Here is an 18,430-nt window from a genome sequence, read left to right on the forward strand (position 1 = left end):
TAGTGCTAATTTCCTAGGGTTTGGTGTCCTGTCCAGTTTTAAGGGCCCCAGGTGATGGAGCTTCCATGATATCCTTGATGAGACTAGAATCCACAAGCTAATCCACATCACTGCTCCAAAAGTCCTTCCTGTAGAAAAGACTGGTCTAGTAGCCTTAGGTGACTGTGGACCTTGAACTCCTGAGTTTTGCTTCTCGCTCACTGTAATGCTTGAGTAAATGACTCCCTTCACCCTGCATCAATTCCCCAACCTGTGAAATGGGGAGGATAGTCCTTACCTAGCTCACTGGTATGTTGAGAGGTTTAGCATCAGTGAAGTGTTTTGAAAAGCTTGAATTTACCATGGCCAAATTATCTCCCCTGATCTTCCCTTCCTCTCCATTCCCTGCAGTCTCTGTAAGGATGGTTGGCACCATCACCACCCTCACCTTCATTCAGGCCCATAACCTGGGAGTTTCCTTTCATTCCTCTCTCTCCTTTCCCCACATATGCAAGTCATATCCAACTCTTGCCACTTCTTCCTCCATAACCTCTCTATCTCTGCAGCTAAGAGCTCATGTCCAGGCCTTTATTTCCCATATCGACCTCTACAACTCCTCCTCTTCTCTGGCCTCCCTGCCATCCACTTCACCTTCTCCAGTCCACAAAAAGGTCACTGTGCATTATCCCCTTGCTTCTTTAGGGTCACTGATTGCTTAGGAGTCCCAATAATTCATGAGTGAAGGACTTCACCCCTGAGTACCAATTAAAGTCAAGTGCTGCAGCTAAAATCTTACCAAGAGTTCCGACACTGCTAGCCTTCCATATGGCTCCTCCTCACAACTGGAAGAAGAACGAGAACTGTCCCAAGGACTGCTCAGTGCATCAATGTCCTGAAATACAGAAGGAGGCGTCCAGGTCAGAGCCCACTGCACTTTCAGGCAGTTATATTTTGATTTCCTAACATCTCTGTGTCATTTCAACAGGATATGGTGTTCTCCTTCAGCTGCTGCAGAGCGCTGCGGCCAGTAAACAGGTGGTGCTGTGTTCCATCACAAAGGTAGCTGCATTTCAACATGGGGAAGTCACAAAGTAATTGCTATTTTTATGGTCCATAAAATGCGTTGAAGTCCTCCTGCATGAAAATTGCCATACTGGATATCAAAGATATAAGACCACAGTGAAGGCTGACCAATAAGATATTAACCCTGCAATGTTCAGGAAGATTTTAATCATTTCAGGTATGCTTTGCAAGGGTGGTAAGCACATTATATCTTCCATACACTCACCAGAACTGGTCTTTTGCTAACAAATAAACTAGTTAATTGGCTTAAATATAAAATATATGTGAAAGTAAAAGGTATGGAGTTGAAATGTTAAAACTTGACTGATCTGAATATAAGTCTGTGTTGTTTTAAGCTTTCAAGACTGGATTACCTAGCTAGAAGGCCAGATATGGATTGCTAACTGCATTTCATTTTTGCACTGTACATGGTGAAAGATGCTGTCACTATATACAATGTGGAAGAGAAATCACCATGATAATTACTGTAATGAAAACTGGAAGGAAAGTTTGTGGTTGGAGCCAGAAAAGCAGCTATATTTAAAAGTTTCCTTCTTACTCAAGCAATCTTCTCCTGTGTATCTCTGAGTCACACTGTAGCTGCTCAGTTCACTAACACAAATTGCTCTCCCAACTACAACAATGCAGCTATGGCTGAGAGGTGGATTCTGATCTGCCTCGTGCATTCCACACTACGCTGGAAGACCTGTCAGCTGAGAGCCTGACTGCTACCTTCCCAAAACTCTTCTGGCTGCTCTTCCATGTGACTCCCCACTCTTCCTCTATTCACATAAATGATCCGTGAGAAGCACGAATACTGCCACGAATACTATTACTCAGCATCACAAATTATAATGCAGACTTGGAAGTGAGTGCATGAGTCATAATACCATAGACCATATAATGCAACAATAGCGAACTGATTCAGTAACAGCCTCTGCCTTATTCTCTTTTTCCAAGTCTAGCCACTACCACTTCCTAAGATCAGTTAGCTATTTCAGGTTAAGGATTTTAGACAACAAGTTACAGTTTTGTTACTGTGCGCAAACTAACTTCGTGTGCGGATTCCTTCTCCCATATACAGATACCACCTCTCCTGCTTTTCCCCATAACCCTGAATCCATGGCAGACTCCTCAGCAAAGATGCAGGTGAGCAGTGAAGTGAACATGTTCTAACTCTCACATGGCCCTAGGTCTGACTAAGCGTTTCCACTAGAAAACAAACAAAATTTGGGTTTTTCTGGAGAAGTTTTGCGCTGAGGTTTTCGGTTTACTTGGATGCTGAGCTCAGGGGGATGAACTGGCATCAGAAAACGAGCACCACGCCAAATCATAGAGTTCTGCACCATCACACTCACAGGGCAGAGATCCAGGAAGAGGGATGGGGCCAAGCGTCCAGCTTTCAACTGGAATGCCCGGTCAAAAAGGGACCCTGGTGGCGGTGCTGACTGGGCTGTTAAAAGTCTGGTCAGCAGTGCAGCAGGGGCCCAGGGCTAAGGCAGGCTCCCTACCTGCCCTGGCTCTGCACTGCTCCCAGTGCTGAGGCAGCCAGGGAGGCTCCATGTGCTGCCCCCACCCCTTGTACCAGCTCCGCAGCTCCCACTGGCCGGGAACCACGACTAATGGGAGCTGCAGGGGCGGTGCCTGTGGGTGTGAAGGGAGCATGCGCTGTGCAGAGCTGCCTGGCCGTCCATGTGCCTAGAGGCCGCAGGGACCTGGCAGCCGCTTCCTCGGAGCCATGATAATCGCCGCTAGGACCCCACGCCCCTTCCTGCACCCCAACCTCCTGCCCCAGCCTGGAGTCCCCCCCCAGCCCCACCCCCAGGTAGAGTCCTCATTCCTCCTGCACCTCAACCCAAAGCCTCCTCCTGCACCCCAAACCTCTCATCCCTGGCCCCACCCCAAAGCCTACACCCCCAGCCCAGAGCCCATACCCCCTCCCACACCCCAACCCCCTGTCCCAGCCCAGTGAAAGCGAGTGAGGGTTGGGAAGAGCGAGCGATGGAGGGAGCGGGGACGGAGCAAGCGGGGGCAGGGCCTCGGAGAAGGGGTGGGAGATGGGAAGGACAGGGGTGTTCGTTTTTGTATGATTAGAAAGTTGGCAACCCTAGATGGGGAGGGGTGTCCCTCTGTGGCCCCAATTTTAAAGGCACAGATGTGAACGCTCCCTCACACCTGGGACCAGTTCATAAACTGAGAGGCAAACCCCATACTGCTCCTGCTAAGGTTATTCCTGGGGGTACGTACCATGTGGCAGGCCTGGCTGCCGTCTCTGGGAGCTGCCTAGCAGTGCAGAAGGGCATGGAGCGGGGGTTGTAGGTGGGCAACTGGAGTGGGCAGAGGGTGACACCCAGGGGCATAAGGGGGCCTAGCACCTGAGGGAGGACTTAGGGCAAGGAAATGGAGACGGTGGGGGGGTGAAGCTGAGGCTGAGAGGCTAGGGGTCCCGAAAGGGCAAAAGCCGGTACTGGGCAGGCCTAGGAAGTGGAAGGGGCCTGGAGTCGGGGGGGAGCTGGAGCTGCCTGGGCAGCGGAGGGAAGAGATTGGGGTGGTCCGGCACTTGGGGGGGGGAAGCTGGAGTTGCCTGGGGAGTGGAGGGAAGAGATTGGGGTGGTCCGGCGCTCGGGGGGGTGGGGAGCTAGAGCTGCCTGGGCAGCGGAGGGAAGAGATTGGGGTGGTCCGGCGCTCGGAGTGGGGAGCTGGAGCTGCCTGGGCAGCGGAGGGAAGAGATTGGGGTGGTCCGGCGCTTGGGGGGGGGGGGGGGGCTGGAACTGTCTGGTGCTGAGGAGCAGAGGAGTCTGTGGGATGGGGCGGGGGGCTGCAAGGAGGCAGCTGGGGCTTTCTGGCACTGAGGGGCACTGCGGCCTGTGGAGGGGGTCTGGTTGGGATGGAGCGGGGGTGGGGCTTTCTGGTGCAGAGGGGAGTGGGCCTGCCTAAGGGGGAGGTGCCGTGCCCTGACCGGCTGGGGGTGGGGCTGTCTATGGGGGAGGGACCGTGTATGGGGGGGCGTGTCACCACTGGCTGGGGGCGGGGCTGTCTCTGGGGGTTGCTGTGGGGGAGGGGCTGTCTCTGGGGGTTGCTGTGGGGGAGGGGCGGTGTCGCGGGTGGCTGGGGGCTGGGCTGTCTCTGGGGGTTGCTGTGGGGGAGGGGCTGTCTATGGGGGTTGCTGTGGGGGAGGGGCGGTGTCGCGGGTGGCCGGGGGCGGGGCTGTCTCTGGGGGTTGCTGTGGGGGAGGGGCTGTCTATGGGGGTTGCTGTGGGGGAGGGGCGGTGTCGCGGGTGGCTGGGGGCGGGGCTGTCTCTGGGGGTTGCTGTGGGGGAGGGGCTGTCTATGGGGGTTGCTGTGGGGGAGGGGCGGTGTCGCGGGTGGCTGGGGGCTGGGCTGTCTATGGCGGTTGCCGTGGGGGAGGGGCTGTCTATGGGGGTTGCTGTGGGGGAGGGGCGGTGTCGCGGGTGGCCGGGGGCGGGGCTGTCTATGGCGGTTGCTGTGGGGGAGGGGCTGTCTATGGGGGTCGCTGTGGGGGAGGGGCGGTGTCGCGGGTGGCCGGGGGCGGGGCTGTCTATGGCGGTTGCTGTGGGGGAGGGGCTGTCTATGGGGGTCGCTGTGGGGGAGGGGCGGTGTCGCGGGTGGCCGGGGGCTGGGCTGTCTATGGCGGTTGCTGTGGGGGAGGGGCTGTCTATGGGGGTCGCTGTGGGGGAGGGGCGGTGTCGCGGGTGGCCGGGGGCGGGGCTGTCTATGGCGGTTGCTGTGGGGGAGGAGCTGTCTATGGGGTCGCGTGGCGGGGGGCGGGGCTGCCAGGTAACCGCCGCACGTAGCTCCCGTCTGCTGCCAACGGCCGCCCGCGCCAGGCGGCCCCCAGTGAGAACTGACCAACCCGCGGCGGCCAATCGTTGAGCCGGGCTGGGTGAAAGGGGCGGAGCGATCTCAGGAGGCGAACCAATGGGAGCGGAGAAAAGCGAAGGGGCGGGGACAGTTTCATAGCCCTCGCTGGCGGCACAGAGGAATCCGGGGAGGCCCCTAGTCCCCCTTCCCGCTGCATCCCCCGCCGCCCCCTCGCGGCGCTGAGCGAGTGCCCAGGTGCATTGTGGGTACGCGGGTCGGCATTGGCCAGGGTCTGGGCGGGGCCCGGCCAGGGGGCCCGGGGGGCGCAGGGCTGAGGAGTGCGGGGCCCGGCCAGGGGGGCCCGGGGGGCGCAGGGCTGAGGAGTGCGGGGCCCGGCCGGGGGGCCCCGGGCTGAGGAGTGCGGGGCCCGGCCGGGGGGCCCCGGGGGGCGCAGAGCTGAGGAGTGCGGGGCCCGGCCGGGGGGCCCCGGGGGGCGCAGGGCTGAGGAGTGCGGGGCCCGGCCGGGGGGCCCCGGGGGGCGCAGGGCTGAGGAGTGCGGGGCCCGGCCGGGGGGCCCCGGGGGGCGCAGGGCTGAGGAGTGCGGGGCCCGGCCGGGGGGCCCCGGGGGGCGCAGGGCTGAGGAGTGCGGGGCCCGGCCGGGGGGCGCAGGGCTGAGGAGTGCGGGGCCCGGCCGGGGGGCCCCGGGGGGCGCAGGGCTGAGGAGTGCGGGGCTAGGAGGGGGCAGGGCCCAGGAGGGGGCACGGCCCAGCCAGAAGGCCTGGGGGGTGCAGGGGCAGGGCATAGCTACAGGGCTTGGGGTGTACTGGGCTGGGCAGGGGAATGTGCAGGGCTGGCAGGTACAGGGTATAGGACAGGGGGGTGCGGGGTCAGGAGGGGACAGGGCCTAACCACAGGGCCTGGGGTGTGCAAGGCTGGGGTGGGCACCCGTGCAGCCAGAGGACTTGGGGGTACTGGGCCTAGGACAGGGGTAGGGATATCCCAGGATGGCGGCACTGCAGCCTGGCTCCTTCAGCCTAGCCCTGTCTCACTCCAGCTGTGGGAGCAGCTCCATTAGCTGCTGGGAGTATTGGGCTGTTACCTCTCTGGACAGGAAGTGGATGTGATGCGCACGCTCCACCAGCATGTGGCAGCAGCACTGACCCTTGCAGAGCCCATCCCTGCAATGCTGGAGTGAGGTGATGATGCCTGGAGCCATGGCACCCTTGGTGATGTTCACGAGGGGAGCTTCCCCCAGGGAACTACTGCACGCCAGCTACTCATCAAGGTCCTGCCCTACTGAAGTCAGTAGGGACGTTACCATCCACATTAACTGATGCAGGCTCAGGCCCCAAGTCCAGAATCTAAATACCCCAGGTGTCAATAACCAGACACTGACATAGGGCATGAACTAGAGGTAGGACTGCACAGTCAGGACCAAAAACAGAACAGGGATATGAATGACATGAGCAGCAATCCTCATGAAGTGAACTATTCTTAATCATATCACAAACAACCAGGCTGGCTACATATTCATATCCTAGATTGATGGCTGTGTCAAATAGAGGTCCCCAAACATCTAGGCCTTGTAACTTGTATCCTGTAACTTTAAATTCATTATTCCTAGGTGTGGAAGGATTTCTTTTTTTTATTGGTTGATGTCGGTAAAGCTCAGTTTCCCTGTACACTCCCAAACTGACAACAAAAATATTTTCAGCGATAACAATAGAAATGTACAGACAGGCAATGTAAGAAAGATGCTGCTTGAGAACTTACTGTGGTTTAGAATGTTGAATGAGGCTTGTTACAAATGGACTAGCGTATGAATAGTGAACAGGTGTGATTTATTGATTTAAGGATATTTAATTTGTATGATTTTGACAATTTGTGTTTTAACAGTTTGTAAAGCTTTGCCTTTTTGAATATCAGTGTCTATTGTCCTTAGTCTGCGCCCCCCCCCCCCATATCCCACAATTGAAAATTTAAACGGATAAAAATCTCAAAAAAAATGCTTAAAAATAAACATTGATATCAATCAAAATTATAAAAAAGTTAAATTCTGCCAAGAGTAATTATTTTCCAGTTTAATTTCTCTCACTTGACTTAGTTACATGCCACTTTGTGTCCCAGCCAGCAATCACACCAAAATATCACTGATTTGTTAAGTAACCAAAATAAACAAATCCTGGACACTTTAGAGTCTTTAAATCGGGATTTGACATCTTTTTAAGAGGAGAGAGGTTTTGTCTGGTTAAACCACAAGTTATTGGCCCTGATACAGGAATCGCAGCATGAAATTCTATGGCCACGTTATGCAAGAGGTTAGATTAGATTATCATAGCGGTCCTTCTGGTGTTAAAATCTGTGAACTTCCTTTACATCACCTCCATTTGACAAATGAGGAGAAGGTGGCATGTTGAGGAGAAATGACCCACACAGCAAGTCAAGAGCAGAGCTAGGAACAGAAACCAGGAGTCCTGATTCCCTGTCACCAAGCCAATATCTATGTTAAATTCAACATTACCTTTGAAAAAGAGGAGATAAAAGTCTGTGATTGTCAGTCTAGTATTTCTGACATCTTTATGGGGAAACTGGAGACTTGCAGCTTGTGTGGGAGGTTTTCTTCATGTGTCTATCTCTGCAGCTGGAATGGGTCTGATGACTAAATTCATTGACACAGTACTGTGGAACAGCTCAGGTACTGTCAGAGATCCCCTGGGCTAAATCCCAACCTTTTATCCAAATTAAATAACATTCCTGGTCAGCCTCAACAATGCACGTGAAGCTGATCAAATCAAGTAAATGAATATTTTACATTTCTGTGGAACTTTTCAGTTTCAGATATTTAGAAATGACTGGCAACAGCTGTTTGGTGTGTGGAAACACTGTGCAACCTAACTATCGTGGCTGCTGCTACAATACCAGCAGGAATAGCTGGGAATACCCTACTCTGAAATACAGCCACCCTGCTGTGAGTCAGGAATCTGGGACATGGATCAACAGAGAGAATTTTGGACCAAGGACTTCAGAGCAAAAACCCTACTTATGAAAAGTGCCATGGAATCCTTAATACATACATAGAACAAACAGAATATTGGCACTCAAGGTCTCATCTAAAAGACCTTCATGCAGTAAACTGCATGGAGCTCATCAGTTTATTGACCTTGGTTGGAAGGATGAAGAGCTAGGGGAACCCTGCTGGAATCTGAAGCTGTGATTTCATAGAATCTGAGTGTCTGGAGGCTCCTGGTTAGCAGTTGCAAAAACTGCTTTAGCTAAGAAAACCTATCATTTCCTACCAAAAACTCTTTGGTGAGAGGCTGGAATATTTTAAGCCGTGCAAATCAGAATTCTGCTTCGTTAGAACGGAGTTCCAGCTTGTTGCTTTTAAAGGAATATGTTCCAAGGGAAGTCTTGTCTCGAAAGGAAGGTTTGGAAAGAAGATGTAATGGAACAAATAAATTGTTTCAGTTCCATTCTCTTCTGAGCCCCAGATCCCTGCCACGTACTGAATGGCCAGCAGAGAGGGATATCACTCCATTCCCCTTTGTGTAGGATGGCAGGCATGGAAATCTCATTTTGCGGTTAAGTTTTGACATCAGGATTAAAAAGAGTTTAATCGGGTTAATTTCACTTCACCAGGTGACTGCTGCGTGGGTGGGACGCAGCACGCACTGGGTTCTCTTGAAAACACTTCAGGCTTCTACTGGGCCTGGAGTAACTATGATGTGCTCAACAACAGCTTACACCCAGTGCTTAAAAATACCACCAATGGTATTGCTCCTTCCTCTTTCTAAAAAGTGTCACATCATCTTGGACAGCTGCTTGTGAGATGGACACCAGCTGGAAGACGGGACCTCAGCCTAAATTCTCCGAAGCAGAGCATCTCTCTGGAGCACCCATTGTGCTATGCTGCAACACAGCTGTTCTTAAACGGTGGCCCCTGGACCAATTGGTAAGCCTCAGGGCATTTGGTCCCCACATAGCGGGCTGGCCACATAGGGCTGGCTTCTCCTCCTTGTAGGCAGCTTCTGCACTTCATCAAAAGCTAGTTTCAAATGCTATACAAATCTCCCCTGAAGAAGTGTTATCCCAGTGTGAGAGACTCACCCGAGCCCACCTTGGCTCACTGGGTTTACTAACAAGAGTGTGATGCCAATGAGCCGCACCAAGGTTTCCACTTGGGACGGAGCTTGGATGAAGGTACCTAGAAGAGGCCAGTCAACAGCTGGCCAAGGGAAGCCATTTTCTCCACAGAAGAGGAGGGCTGGCAAGGGTTCCCAGGCACACACTGAGTTTGACAAGAGAAGCTTCATCGTGAATGAAGGGCTGGAGTGGATGGGCTGCCCATGCGGGGGAATAGCTCCCCCATCCAGGTGAAACTCATGTCTCAGTCAGTCCAACTCAACCGTGCTGGGGAGGTGAGGGGCTGGCACAGATCTCTGGATAGATCAACAGGTGGCACAGGGCAGGATACCTAGGGAGAGGGGCTGGCCCAGGCAGGTGAGGGGCTGGCCCAGGCAGGTGAGGGGCTGGCCCAGGTGAGGGGCTCCCCAGGCAGGTGAGGGGCTGGCCCTGGGCGGGTGCGGGGCTCCCGGGCGGCGAGGCGGGGCTGGCCCCTGGGACGTCCCGGCAGGGGGTGCGGCTGAGCGGCGGGGGCGGCGGCCCCGCCATGCGGAAGTGCTGGGCGGCTGCTGCCGAAGTCAGGAGCCCGGCCCGGCTGACAGCGGCCCCCGGGCAGCGAGGGGAGCAGCCCGGCAGGAGGGTCCAGGAGCCTCCCGGCGCAGGGTGAGTCGCGGTCCCCTCCTCCCCGGGCTCCGAACCCCCCCCGGGGACCCGTGACTCCCACCCCCGAGTGCCCCAGCGCCCCTCCCTTGCTGGGGGAGCCCCTGAGTCCCTGTCCTGTGCCAGCCCTAGAGCCCTATACCTGTCCTGTGCCAGCCCCTGCCCAGGGTCAGCCCCTCCCTATGCCGGCTCCTCATGTGTCCAGGGTCAGCGCGAACAGGTGGGGGGCTGGCACAAGTGCCTGGGGAATGGCGCCTCTATTTATTGTGGTGAAAAGTTTCCTGGACCGGGACCCCAACCCCGTGGGAGAGAGAGAGAAACTGAAAGCTGGTGGGTCCCCAGATGAGGGGCTGGTGGGAGCTGAGGCAGCCCCCCTGCCCCCGGGAGCTGCTCTGCCCCCACCCCCTGGTGTCATTAGCGCAGAGCTCTTGATCCAGCCGATATTGTTTTTTCACGCTGATCCAAGTGAGGTGCGGCACAAGCGGGTTTATCTCTGAGTGCTGGAAACACAAACCTCCCAGATGGGCTCACTTCTCCTCACTGTCCTGCTTCTTCCTCACTGAGATAACGCACTCTGCTCTCCTGAGTCGTGTGTGGGCACACAAGCGTGCACACGTGCTCTCTCCCTGCAGAGTTGTGTGTGTGTGTGTGTGTACATACACTCTCTCTGTGCAGGGTTGCATGTGTATACACACACGCGCTCTCTCTCTCTCTCTCCCTGCAGAGTTGTGTGTGTGTGTGTGTGTACATACACTCTCTCTGTGCAGGGTTGCATGTGTATACACACACGCGCGCTCTCTCTCTCTCTCCCTGCAGAGTTGTGTGTGTGTGTGTGTGTACATACACTCTCTCTGTGCAGGGTTGCATGTGTATACACACACGCTCTCTCTCTCTCTCCCTGCAGAGTTGTGTGTGTGTGTGTACACTCTCTCCCCCCCCCCCCCCGCAGGGTTGTGCTCTCGTTCTCTCTCTCTGTCTCTCCAGAGTTGTGTCTACACACAAACCCCTTGCGTACAAATTAAAGGAAGCTCCCCCTTCCCCAAAACGGCAGGTGGGGAATAAAGACCAAAAGTTTCCTGCCGCCATTGGCGTGCGGCACAGACCTAGCAGGCTGCTCCGGAGAGCAGGACCTGCTGTGGAGATGGGCCCAGAAGGGTCCCATGCTAGATGAAGAGAGGGAGCGGGGAGAGTAGCAGGAGACCGCGCTGTTAGAGGGTTTACTTCTCACAATCAATGCAAGAGCTTTAATTGGGTTAGTCCCCCTTGTGCCTATTCCTCTGTGTGCCATGTTCCCACCTTCCCCAATTCCCCACGGAGGAACATTTTTTCCCCATGTTAAGCTATTTTTCTCGGCTCAGTGACACATAGGTAGTGGGCAATCCGCTGGCAAATACCTAGGAGAAGCAGGATTAAATTAATAAAGACCCTGGCAGACAGTGTAGGTTTTATTGACAGTTTGTCAAAGGAGTTTTCAATGCTACAATGAAGACAAAATTAGGAAAACCCATCACACAATGTGGCTTTTAACCTTCCCCTGCCAGGATTGTATTCAACCGCCACAGTCCGAGAGAGGCAGCTTGTGGCACTGAATTCTAAACAAACAGGAAATAGACGAGTGGGATTTGCTGGGCCAAGGCGAACAAATTGGAAACGAATAACAACTTTAAAAAATTCTCTCAGTGCCAACAATTGAGGGGTTTGTTAGGAACAAGGAGATGAGATTTCTTAAAAAAAAACAAAAAAAAAACAACAAACCAATGCAAATGTGACCTTTAGTTCGCGAGCCTCCCTTTAAAAAAGAGACAATTAGGATGAATATGGGGGAAACTCAACAAAAGCACAGTCGTTGATCGTATAACCCCCACCCAATCCTGCACTGGCTGACGGTGGCTGGATTGAATGTCATAGGCCTGCCCACCTGTCGTCTCTAGAACTTCAGGATAGTTTTTTTCCTATCAATGGCAGCTTCACAGAGATGGTGGTGGTGGTGTTTACCTTTCTCCAAAGCAACAGGCCCTGGCCATTGCCAAAGGCAGCATACCAGCCTAGATGGCTCACCATGCTTCTGGACAAGTTGCAGCAGGGTTAACTGGTCATCCCTCCCAGAGCCCAGTTCTCCTTGTAATAATAAACTCATCCCTTGAATACAGGTGCTAGGAGGTGAAAGGGGAGTTCCCCTCCTTAAGCAAGGCTGTAATGACAAACACAATGACCCAGGCAGGGTGGCACAGTAGAAGCTGGTTCAGAATGCTGAATTTGTCATTTTAACAGCATGCTTCCCTGTTCCTTTCAAAAACCTAGCCCAGAATAGCAGCTGGAGGGTGGGGGAAGCCAGGCTGTTGCAGCAGAAAGGGGCAGGAGGACCTGAGTCACACACTAAACAGGGACCTGTGTGTGGATGTAAGTGTTCAAACTTGGGTGCTTCTAGCCAGACACAGAATAAGGACACTTATTTAATTGCTTAAGTGTGGATTTAGTTGTCTAAATATAGACACCCAACTCTGAAAAATGTGACCATAATATAATTGCCCAGGATAGCGTATAAAGTCCTGCAAAACTTTAGGGACCAATCCTACAAGGCTCTCCTGGACAATTCTCCCTCGGATAATATTGCCTAGGAGAGCCAGTATTAATTGACAGCTGCTGTTAAGGTTTCATTGCTCCCAGAGATTACACTATAGATTCCCTGGGAGCTGGGATTGTCTCCCGGGGTTCTGAAATGTACATGTGTTTTTATTACAAAGGTCTGAAGTCATCTGCAAAACAGCTAATCCGAGTTCCCTCTCTCTACCTAGGTATTTAGGTACTGTTGAGTCACAGGCACAGACCTATGGGAAAGTGAGAGACTTAAGTACTGCAACCTAAGCTGGGTGTCACTCTTGCCTGCCTGGGGTTTGGTTGCTTGCATATGAATTCCTTCCTTTTAACTGAGCTTCTGGTACTGCAAGATTTCCAAGACAAGGCAAGACATGTGGTCTGTCCAGCACCTACCACGGTGGGGCCCTGATTGAGGTCTCCGGGGGTTACTTGCGGTACAAATAAGAGGGGAAATGAAGGGGGTTGTTACGGACATGGCTAGGCTGTTTATACTCCTCCTCCCAAAGTTATGGAGTTTTCACGCTTGGTAGCTGAAAACCCATGTCTATTTCTGATGATTTGAGGAAGTGTCTCTCTCATTTTTATTTCAGATACTGAAGTTAGAAAAAACCCCAACCCGAATTTCAAATTCCCCTCTCTAACATCGAATTCAAAGCCAGACCTCCATGGGCTTCCAAGAAGTCTTGGGCCGCCTCTTCTCTCTTTCCGTTCTGTGAACCTACCTTAGGTAAGTCCGCTTGTCTTTTGCACATTAACTTTATGAAGGTGTCCGCTAGTGGGAAACATCCAGGCAGGAATTGATAGTGGTGTAGTGGATGTTGTATTTTTTATCTCGACCTGGTGTCTGCAGCACTGTTACCGACTAGAACAATGTGGTTATGAATGGTTAATTGCGGCTCAGACCGGGAGCAGAGCTGTGTGGGAACTGTCTGTTCTTGTAAGATCATTGTTCATGTTTAATTAACAGGTGGGAGAAGGGGTTGTAAATAAGAACCTGTTACCATGTCACCCAGCTACAGACTGTGGTCAGGTCAGAATCAAGGTTTAAGGATTGAGATAAAACTCAAGAGTCTGGAGTTAATGAAGTCGGTTTCTCCGCCTTCCACCTCCTTTAAGAAATAATGTAAAGGGACACGATTGTCTTGAAAATCGGATCTATCTGAAAATGTTGGACCTACGATAGTTAAAAGTAGCACATAAGACTAGGAAACCTGAGAGACGTTCGCAGAAAAGCAAATCTCTGTCTTTGCGCTTTGTCATGTGGCATTTTACAGGGCTCTGTAGAGTCAGTTTCGCTGTTCCTCTTTACAGTCAATCAGTCGCTTGGTGTTTCCCTTGCTGAAAAGAAATGTAGCGCTTTTTGAAATTAACTAACTTCCAGAGAATTCCCATTTCTGATGGAGTGCCTTGTATGCATCCAATGAAGTGAGCTGTAGCTCACGAAAGCTTATGCTCAAATAAATTGGTTAGTCTCTAAGGTGCCACAAGTCCTCCTTTTCTTTTTATTCCTATGGCTGTATTTTGAGAATGCCTAGGGATCCCCCTCTGGGAGCAGGACCACATTGTGCTAGTTTATGTACAAACACAGAACAAAAATCTGGCCTGGAGAGGCTAAACTGCCTGTGAAAAATGAGTGAGGCACACAAATATTTTCCTGGGTTCTGCTTACTGCGGTTTCAGCCAGTCTGCCCTTTCCTCACATTAAATGGTCCCCGCGCAGCCACCTCCGAGCAACGTGATTAAAATGATCTGGGGCTCATTTCCATGGGTTTCCACACGGGGAAGAGCCTGAAAAGATTGGGATCATTTAATTTTGGAAAAAGACAAATAGTAGATAATACCCACTCCTGCCATGAGCGTGGGGGACTGGACTAGATGACCTCTCGAGGTCTCTTCTACTCCTATGATTCTATGATCTCTTAAACTAGCCAAGGCGTGTTAAATTTGATGTTCCGTTTGAGGTTACTGGCTAGACCTAAATGAAGTAGCGGGTGTGGTTTAAACTGAGAGCGATCATGAAGATGTGCATGAGATGTTCGTTTACAGAAAGAATCAAAGGGGCTTCCAATAAATTCCAGCAGCATTAATCTTTGTCAGCACGAACAGGATGACTGTATGAATTTCATACGGTAACAGGGATGCTGGCCAGCTGGGAGGTTGAGAAATCACCTCCCACCTTTGTGAATAGAGCCTCAAAGGGAATTTTTGCCTGATGCCTTGTCCGACAGAATGGCGGTAGAGAGTGAGCTGGTTTGCATGGGAGGACAGGCTCTCTGAATCGGTGTTGCAGGGAGATTCTCTCTTGTCTATTTTTTTTCCTTAGTCCTATTCTCAGGAACATACAGTTTGCCAGCCTAGATCAGAACATGGGTCCGTAGAGCTGAATATCGTGTCTCTAGCAAGGGCCAGTGCCTGCGACTTCAGAGTTGAAGTCCCTATGAGATGTCTCATCTGCCCCATTACATGGTATTGCCATTCCTGATATCACCTGGGGATCAGCCTGGGGCTGGATGGCAGAAAGCCTTTGCAAGCTTAGCCTTCCATCTCAGCACATCTGAGCTCTGGCCAAGGCCCTACAGAGCCCTGTCTCTGCTGTATCTCTCCCCTCTTTTCCACTCACTTGCTTTCCTCTTTCCTGGTATCCCTCCCTCAAACCTTCTTCCTTCGCCAGTCATCCCTGGGTTCTTCTCCTCCACGCTCTTACCAGGGGCCCATGCACTTGCACTGCATGGCTGTGATGAAGTGGGAATGTTCTTAATGTTTTCTCTGAATACTGTATGGGTGCCTCAGTTTCCCCTAGGTATTTCTTAAGTATCTAGGTGGTGGGATAAGAGGGTGTGATTGTTGCAGAGCCCTAGAGGGCCAGTGTGATGGTGTCTGACAAAGAATGGCCGACACCCTGTCTCCTGGCCACTGATGGCCTGGGCCTCTCCTCTGCAAAGGTGCCAACTGAAGGTGTTGGAGAACAAAGAGACCAGGTGGCCTCCTGGCCTGGGAAAGAGACAAACAGAGGCCAGAGGAGGGGCGGGAGAGTTTCAGTTGGGAGCTGGCTGGGGAAATGGAGGGAGGCCCAGATGGTGCTCTGGCCTCCCTGCCCCCCAAGATGGACCTGACTGAGGGTCCTGTTCTCTGTACCTACAAGCTCTGTTTTTAGACAGTGTTCCTGTCGTCTAATAAACCTTCTGTTTTACTGACTGGCTGAGAGTCACGTCTGACTGCGGAACTGGGGTGCAGGGCCCACTGGCTTCCCCAGGAGCCCCACCAGGGCAGACTAGCTGTGGGAAGCGCACGGAGGGGCAGAGGAGGCTGAATGCTCTGAGGTCAGACCCAGGAAGGTGGAAGCCGGGGGAGCTGTGTGTCCTGCAGACAGTCTGCTCTCGGAGAGGAGACTCCCCCAGAATCCTGCCTGGCTTTGTAGGGAGCAGTTCCAGAGCATCGCCCGGGGATGGCGTGATGGTGGCTTTGCTGCGTAGGATCTTGGAGGCGGGGACTGGGTCTTATTGTTTGTCTTTTATGCACCATCTCTGAAGGCCGGGGTTCAAATCCCACTCAGGTGATGCAATTGGGAGGGAAACAGCCTCCTGGAAATCTCAGCACCCTCCCCTTCCCCTGCCCCCCAGCCTGCTGCATGTCTGTGTGTGGACATGGGGCGAGCTGGGGGTTGAGTCACTTTGCTGACATATTCTGTGGCTCTTGCTTTCTTTGTTCTTAATTTGCCTGTTGTCAAATGTAGGAGGTGGGCAGGTGCTCAGAACGGAAAATCAAGGCCTTCCACGTGCAAAGGGAGACGTTCTGAATGAAGGGAGGTTGCCGGAGGTCCCTGTCAAGAGGAATTGGGCAGCCACAGATGTCTGTGGGCCCAGTTGGGTTCAGGTGCATTGGCAGAGGGTGGCTGGGGGCTCAGGTCTGCAGGAACAAGGGTCTGGATTGAGGGGCGTGGCCAGAGGAGGCCCAAGGCATCAGCACATCTGTGGTGGGGGAGCCCCAGGACTGGAGCAGCAGCAGGTCTGATACCTGAGCCCTGCTTGCCGGAGACCCAGATGGGGTAGGAGTGATGGTGTACAGGTAAGCGGGCTGGCGTTTCTCCACCATGCACCTTGTAGATGGAACCAATTCACTTTTGGAGCGATGGTTTTGTTTCCTTACCCGGTTTCTGCAATGAGACAGATCTCCAGGGAGAGCTTGGGATTTCGTTTCCCGCGGGGCTTGGCCTCTCAGAGAAAGACCCAGCTTGCAAATGTGGGGCTCCCGGCTCTTTACTCACACGCCAGTTGCTTCACCCGTCCGCCCGTCACATCCGTGGTTGTGCTGTAGCAACCTATGTGATGTCACTGGCCGGGTTCTGAGACCTAGATGTGATGAAACAAGCAGAGGCTTAAATTGCCCAGGGGGAAGAAAGGCAGGGAGAGACCAGGACTTCAGATGGGGGGGGAAGCTGCCCTAGTGGGAGGAAGAGCCATCAAACTCTGGTACCTGCAGCTCATCCAGAGCAAAAGTATTGGCCACCTCTCAGCCAATCAGATAGCAATATGCAAATCTCTGCTTGCTGGCTGGCTCGGAGGAATATTTTTTCCCCATGTCAGTGTAGACCCTATGCTGCTTACCTCGACCGTTACTGGCTTTCAGGGGTCGTCCCCCGATGCCCCACGCTGACAGTAAACTCAGAACTGCGCTCCGGGTGGGGGCGCGCACCCCGCCACAAGGAGCCGTGTGGGGACCCGCACAAGCGATGGAATAACCTCCGGGGCTGCGTGCCAACATACGTGAGGTTGGTGCAATTTTGTGTTGGAGACGTGGCCTAAGAAGAATGTCTGCAGAGTGATGTCCATGGGCTCGGCCGCAGGACTTGCCAGTGCGTTTGATGGGACGCTGAGCGTGTGCCGGTGGGGACGCTGCCGTCAGGTTTCCGTGATCAGCAGGATGTCCTGCCCCTCGAGAAAGAGCGGTCTGTATCTGTACGGCCCGGTGACTAGAGCCATTCCCCCAGGCCATGCTTGGAGCATGCGCACCTTCAGCTGGCCTCCAAATGTGCCCCGTTGTCACTGGGTCCACTCGCTGCCTCCTGGTTGCTCTGGGGATTAGCTTTGGCCAGGCATTGCGCCCGCCTCTGGCAGCATCCCTCCTGCCCTCTGCACCTCAACCCTCTGTGGTCCCTCTTCGTGCCTTGGCCCCTCCGGCCAGGTCACTGCGCGCTTCCCCTTCTGGGGGTACCAAAGTCTCTCTTGACACATGGACTCTGGCAATCTTCGTGCTCACTGCCCAGCCGGTGCCACTTCCCCAGCGGCCAGCAGGGGAACCTAGGCCCACCCACTGCTCCGGGTGCCAGCCTGGGGACCCCGTATCTGCAGCTGTGGCCTGCTTTCCTGCAAGAACCTGTTGCTCCTTCCTACAGTGCCTGGGCTTTATACAGGCCCCTCCTGTTCCTGCCCAGCTGAGCTGCCTGTCTGATCAGTCCCTGCTCCCTGGCTGCTCCTCCAGGTGCTGCCTGGGCAGTTAATCTTGCAGCTGCACCCGATTCCAGCCAGGGAGGATGGAGTCAGCAAGCGGATCCTGCCCTACTGAGTCAGCCTGGCCTGAGCCCCGTTGGCAGGATTCCAGGGCCACTGGAGTAACTCCTCGCTCTTACAAAACCTGCCATGGTGTCGGAGACCAGGACATGGTGGTCATGCCCAGGGGTTAGAGCAGGAGTTGGTGACCGGGACTGGAGCCGGAGGCAGACATCGGAGCAGAGACTCAGAGCAGGTTACCCTTGCCTGCAGTGAGGCAAGGCAAGGGAGGAGGGGACTGGCAACCCGGAGGAACAGGTCCTATCGCAGCCATGGGCGAATGCTCTGAGCAGCCCCCAAACTGCTGCTGCGGGGCACAGTTCCCACCAGTCAGGCAGCCGACTCCAGGTCAGCTGCACTCCTGTAGGTTGCTGGAGCCTGACTCCAGCTCCTGACCCATGGTCTCGATAGCGTCTGTGCACTGACTCTGTTCCCTGGGAAGGCTGAGGGGCCAAGTCTAACATGCCGAGATTCAAACCTGTGAGTGCGGAAACTCTGGGCTTGATGCTATTGGCTGCCTGTGGCTCTGCCAATATTTACTGTCTAGGTCAATTCTTGTTAATCTCGGCAGTAATCTTACCCGGCACTCACCGAGCACTTTACATTTCCAAAGCGCTGAGCAAACTTTGGCTGGTTCCCAA

The 18,430-nt window shown here is 53.7% G+C and overlaps 2 protein-coding genes across 9 annotated transcripts in view; one reads left to right on the forward strand and one right to left on the reverse strand.

Moving 5' to 3' along the window:
- LOC125630885 (uncharacterized) overlaps positions 1-3,304 on the reverse strand; it is a 31,760-nt gene extending 28,456 nt beyond the window's left edge. The window contains exons 1-2 of the mRNA XM_048837100.2: positions 3,289-3,304; positions 776-871 (exon numbers count right to left, since the gene is read on the reverse strand). Coding sequence (XP_048693057.2) covers positions 776-871; positions 3,289-3,291 — 99 coding nt within the window. The 5' untranslated portion in view covers positions 3,292-3,304. The remainder of the gene's footprint in view (positions 1-775; positions 872-3,288) is intronic.
- Positions 3,305-5,018: 1,714 nt separating this feature from the next.
- IRF5 (interferon regulatory factor 5) overlaps positions 5,019-18,430 on the forward strand; it is a 41,962-nt gene continuing 28,550 nt past the window's right edge. The window contains exons 1-3 of one of the 8 annotated variants that reach the window (XM_075124597.1): positions 5,025-5,118; positions 7,696-8,815; positions 12,834-12,970. The gene's annotated coding sequence lies outside the window, so the exon portion shown is untranslated. The other 7 variants (XM_048836804.2, XM_048836803.2, XM_075124596.1 and 4 more) reach the window with 7 other exon arrangements.

The sequence above is a fragment of the Caretta caretta genome, chromosome 1 (genome assembly GCF_965140235.1).
Source record: "Caretta caretta isolate rCarCar2 chromosome 1, rCarCar1.hap1, whole genome shotgun sequence".
Classification (NCBI taxonomy): Eukaryota; Metazoa; Chordata; order Testudines; family Cheloniidae; genus Caretta; species Caretta caretta.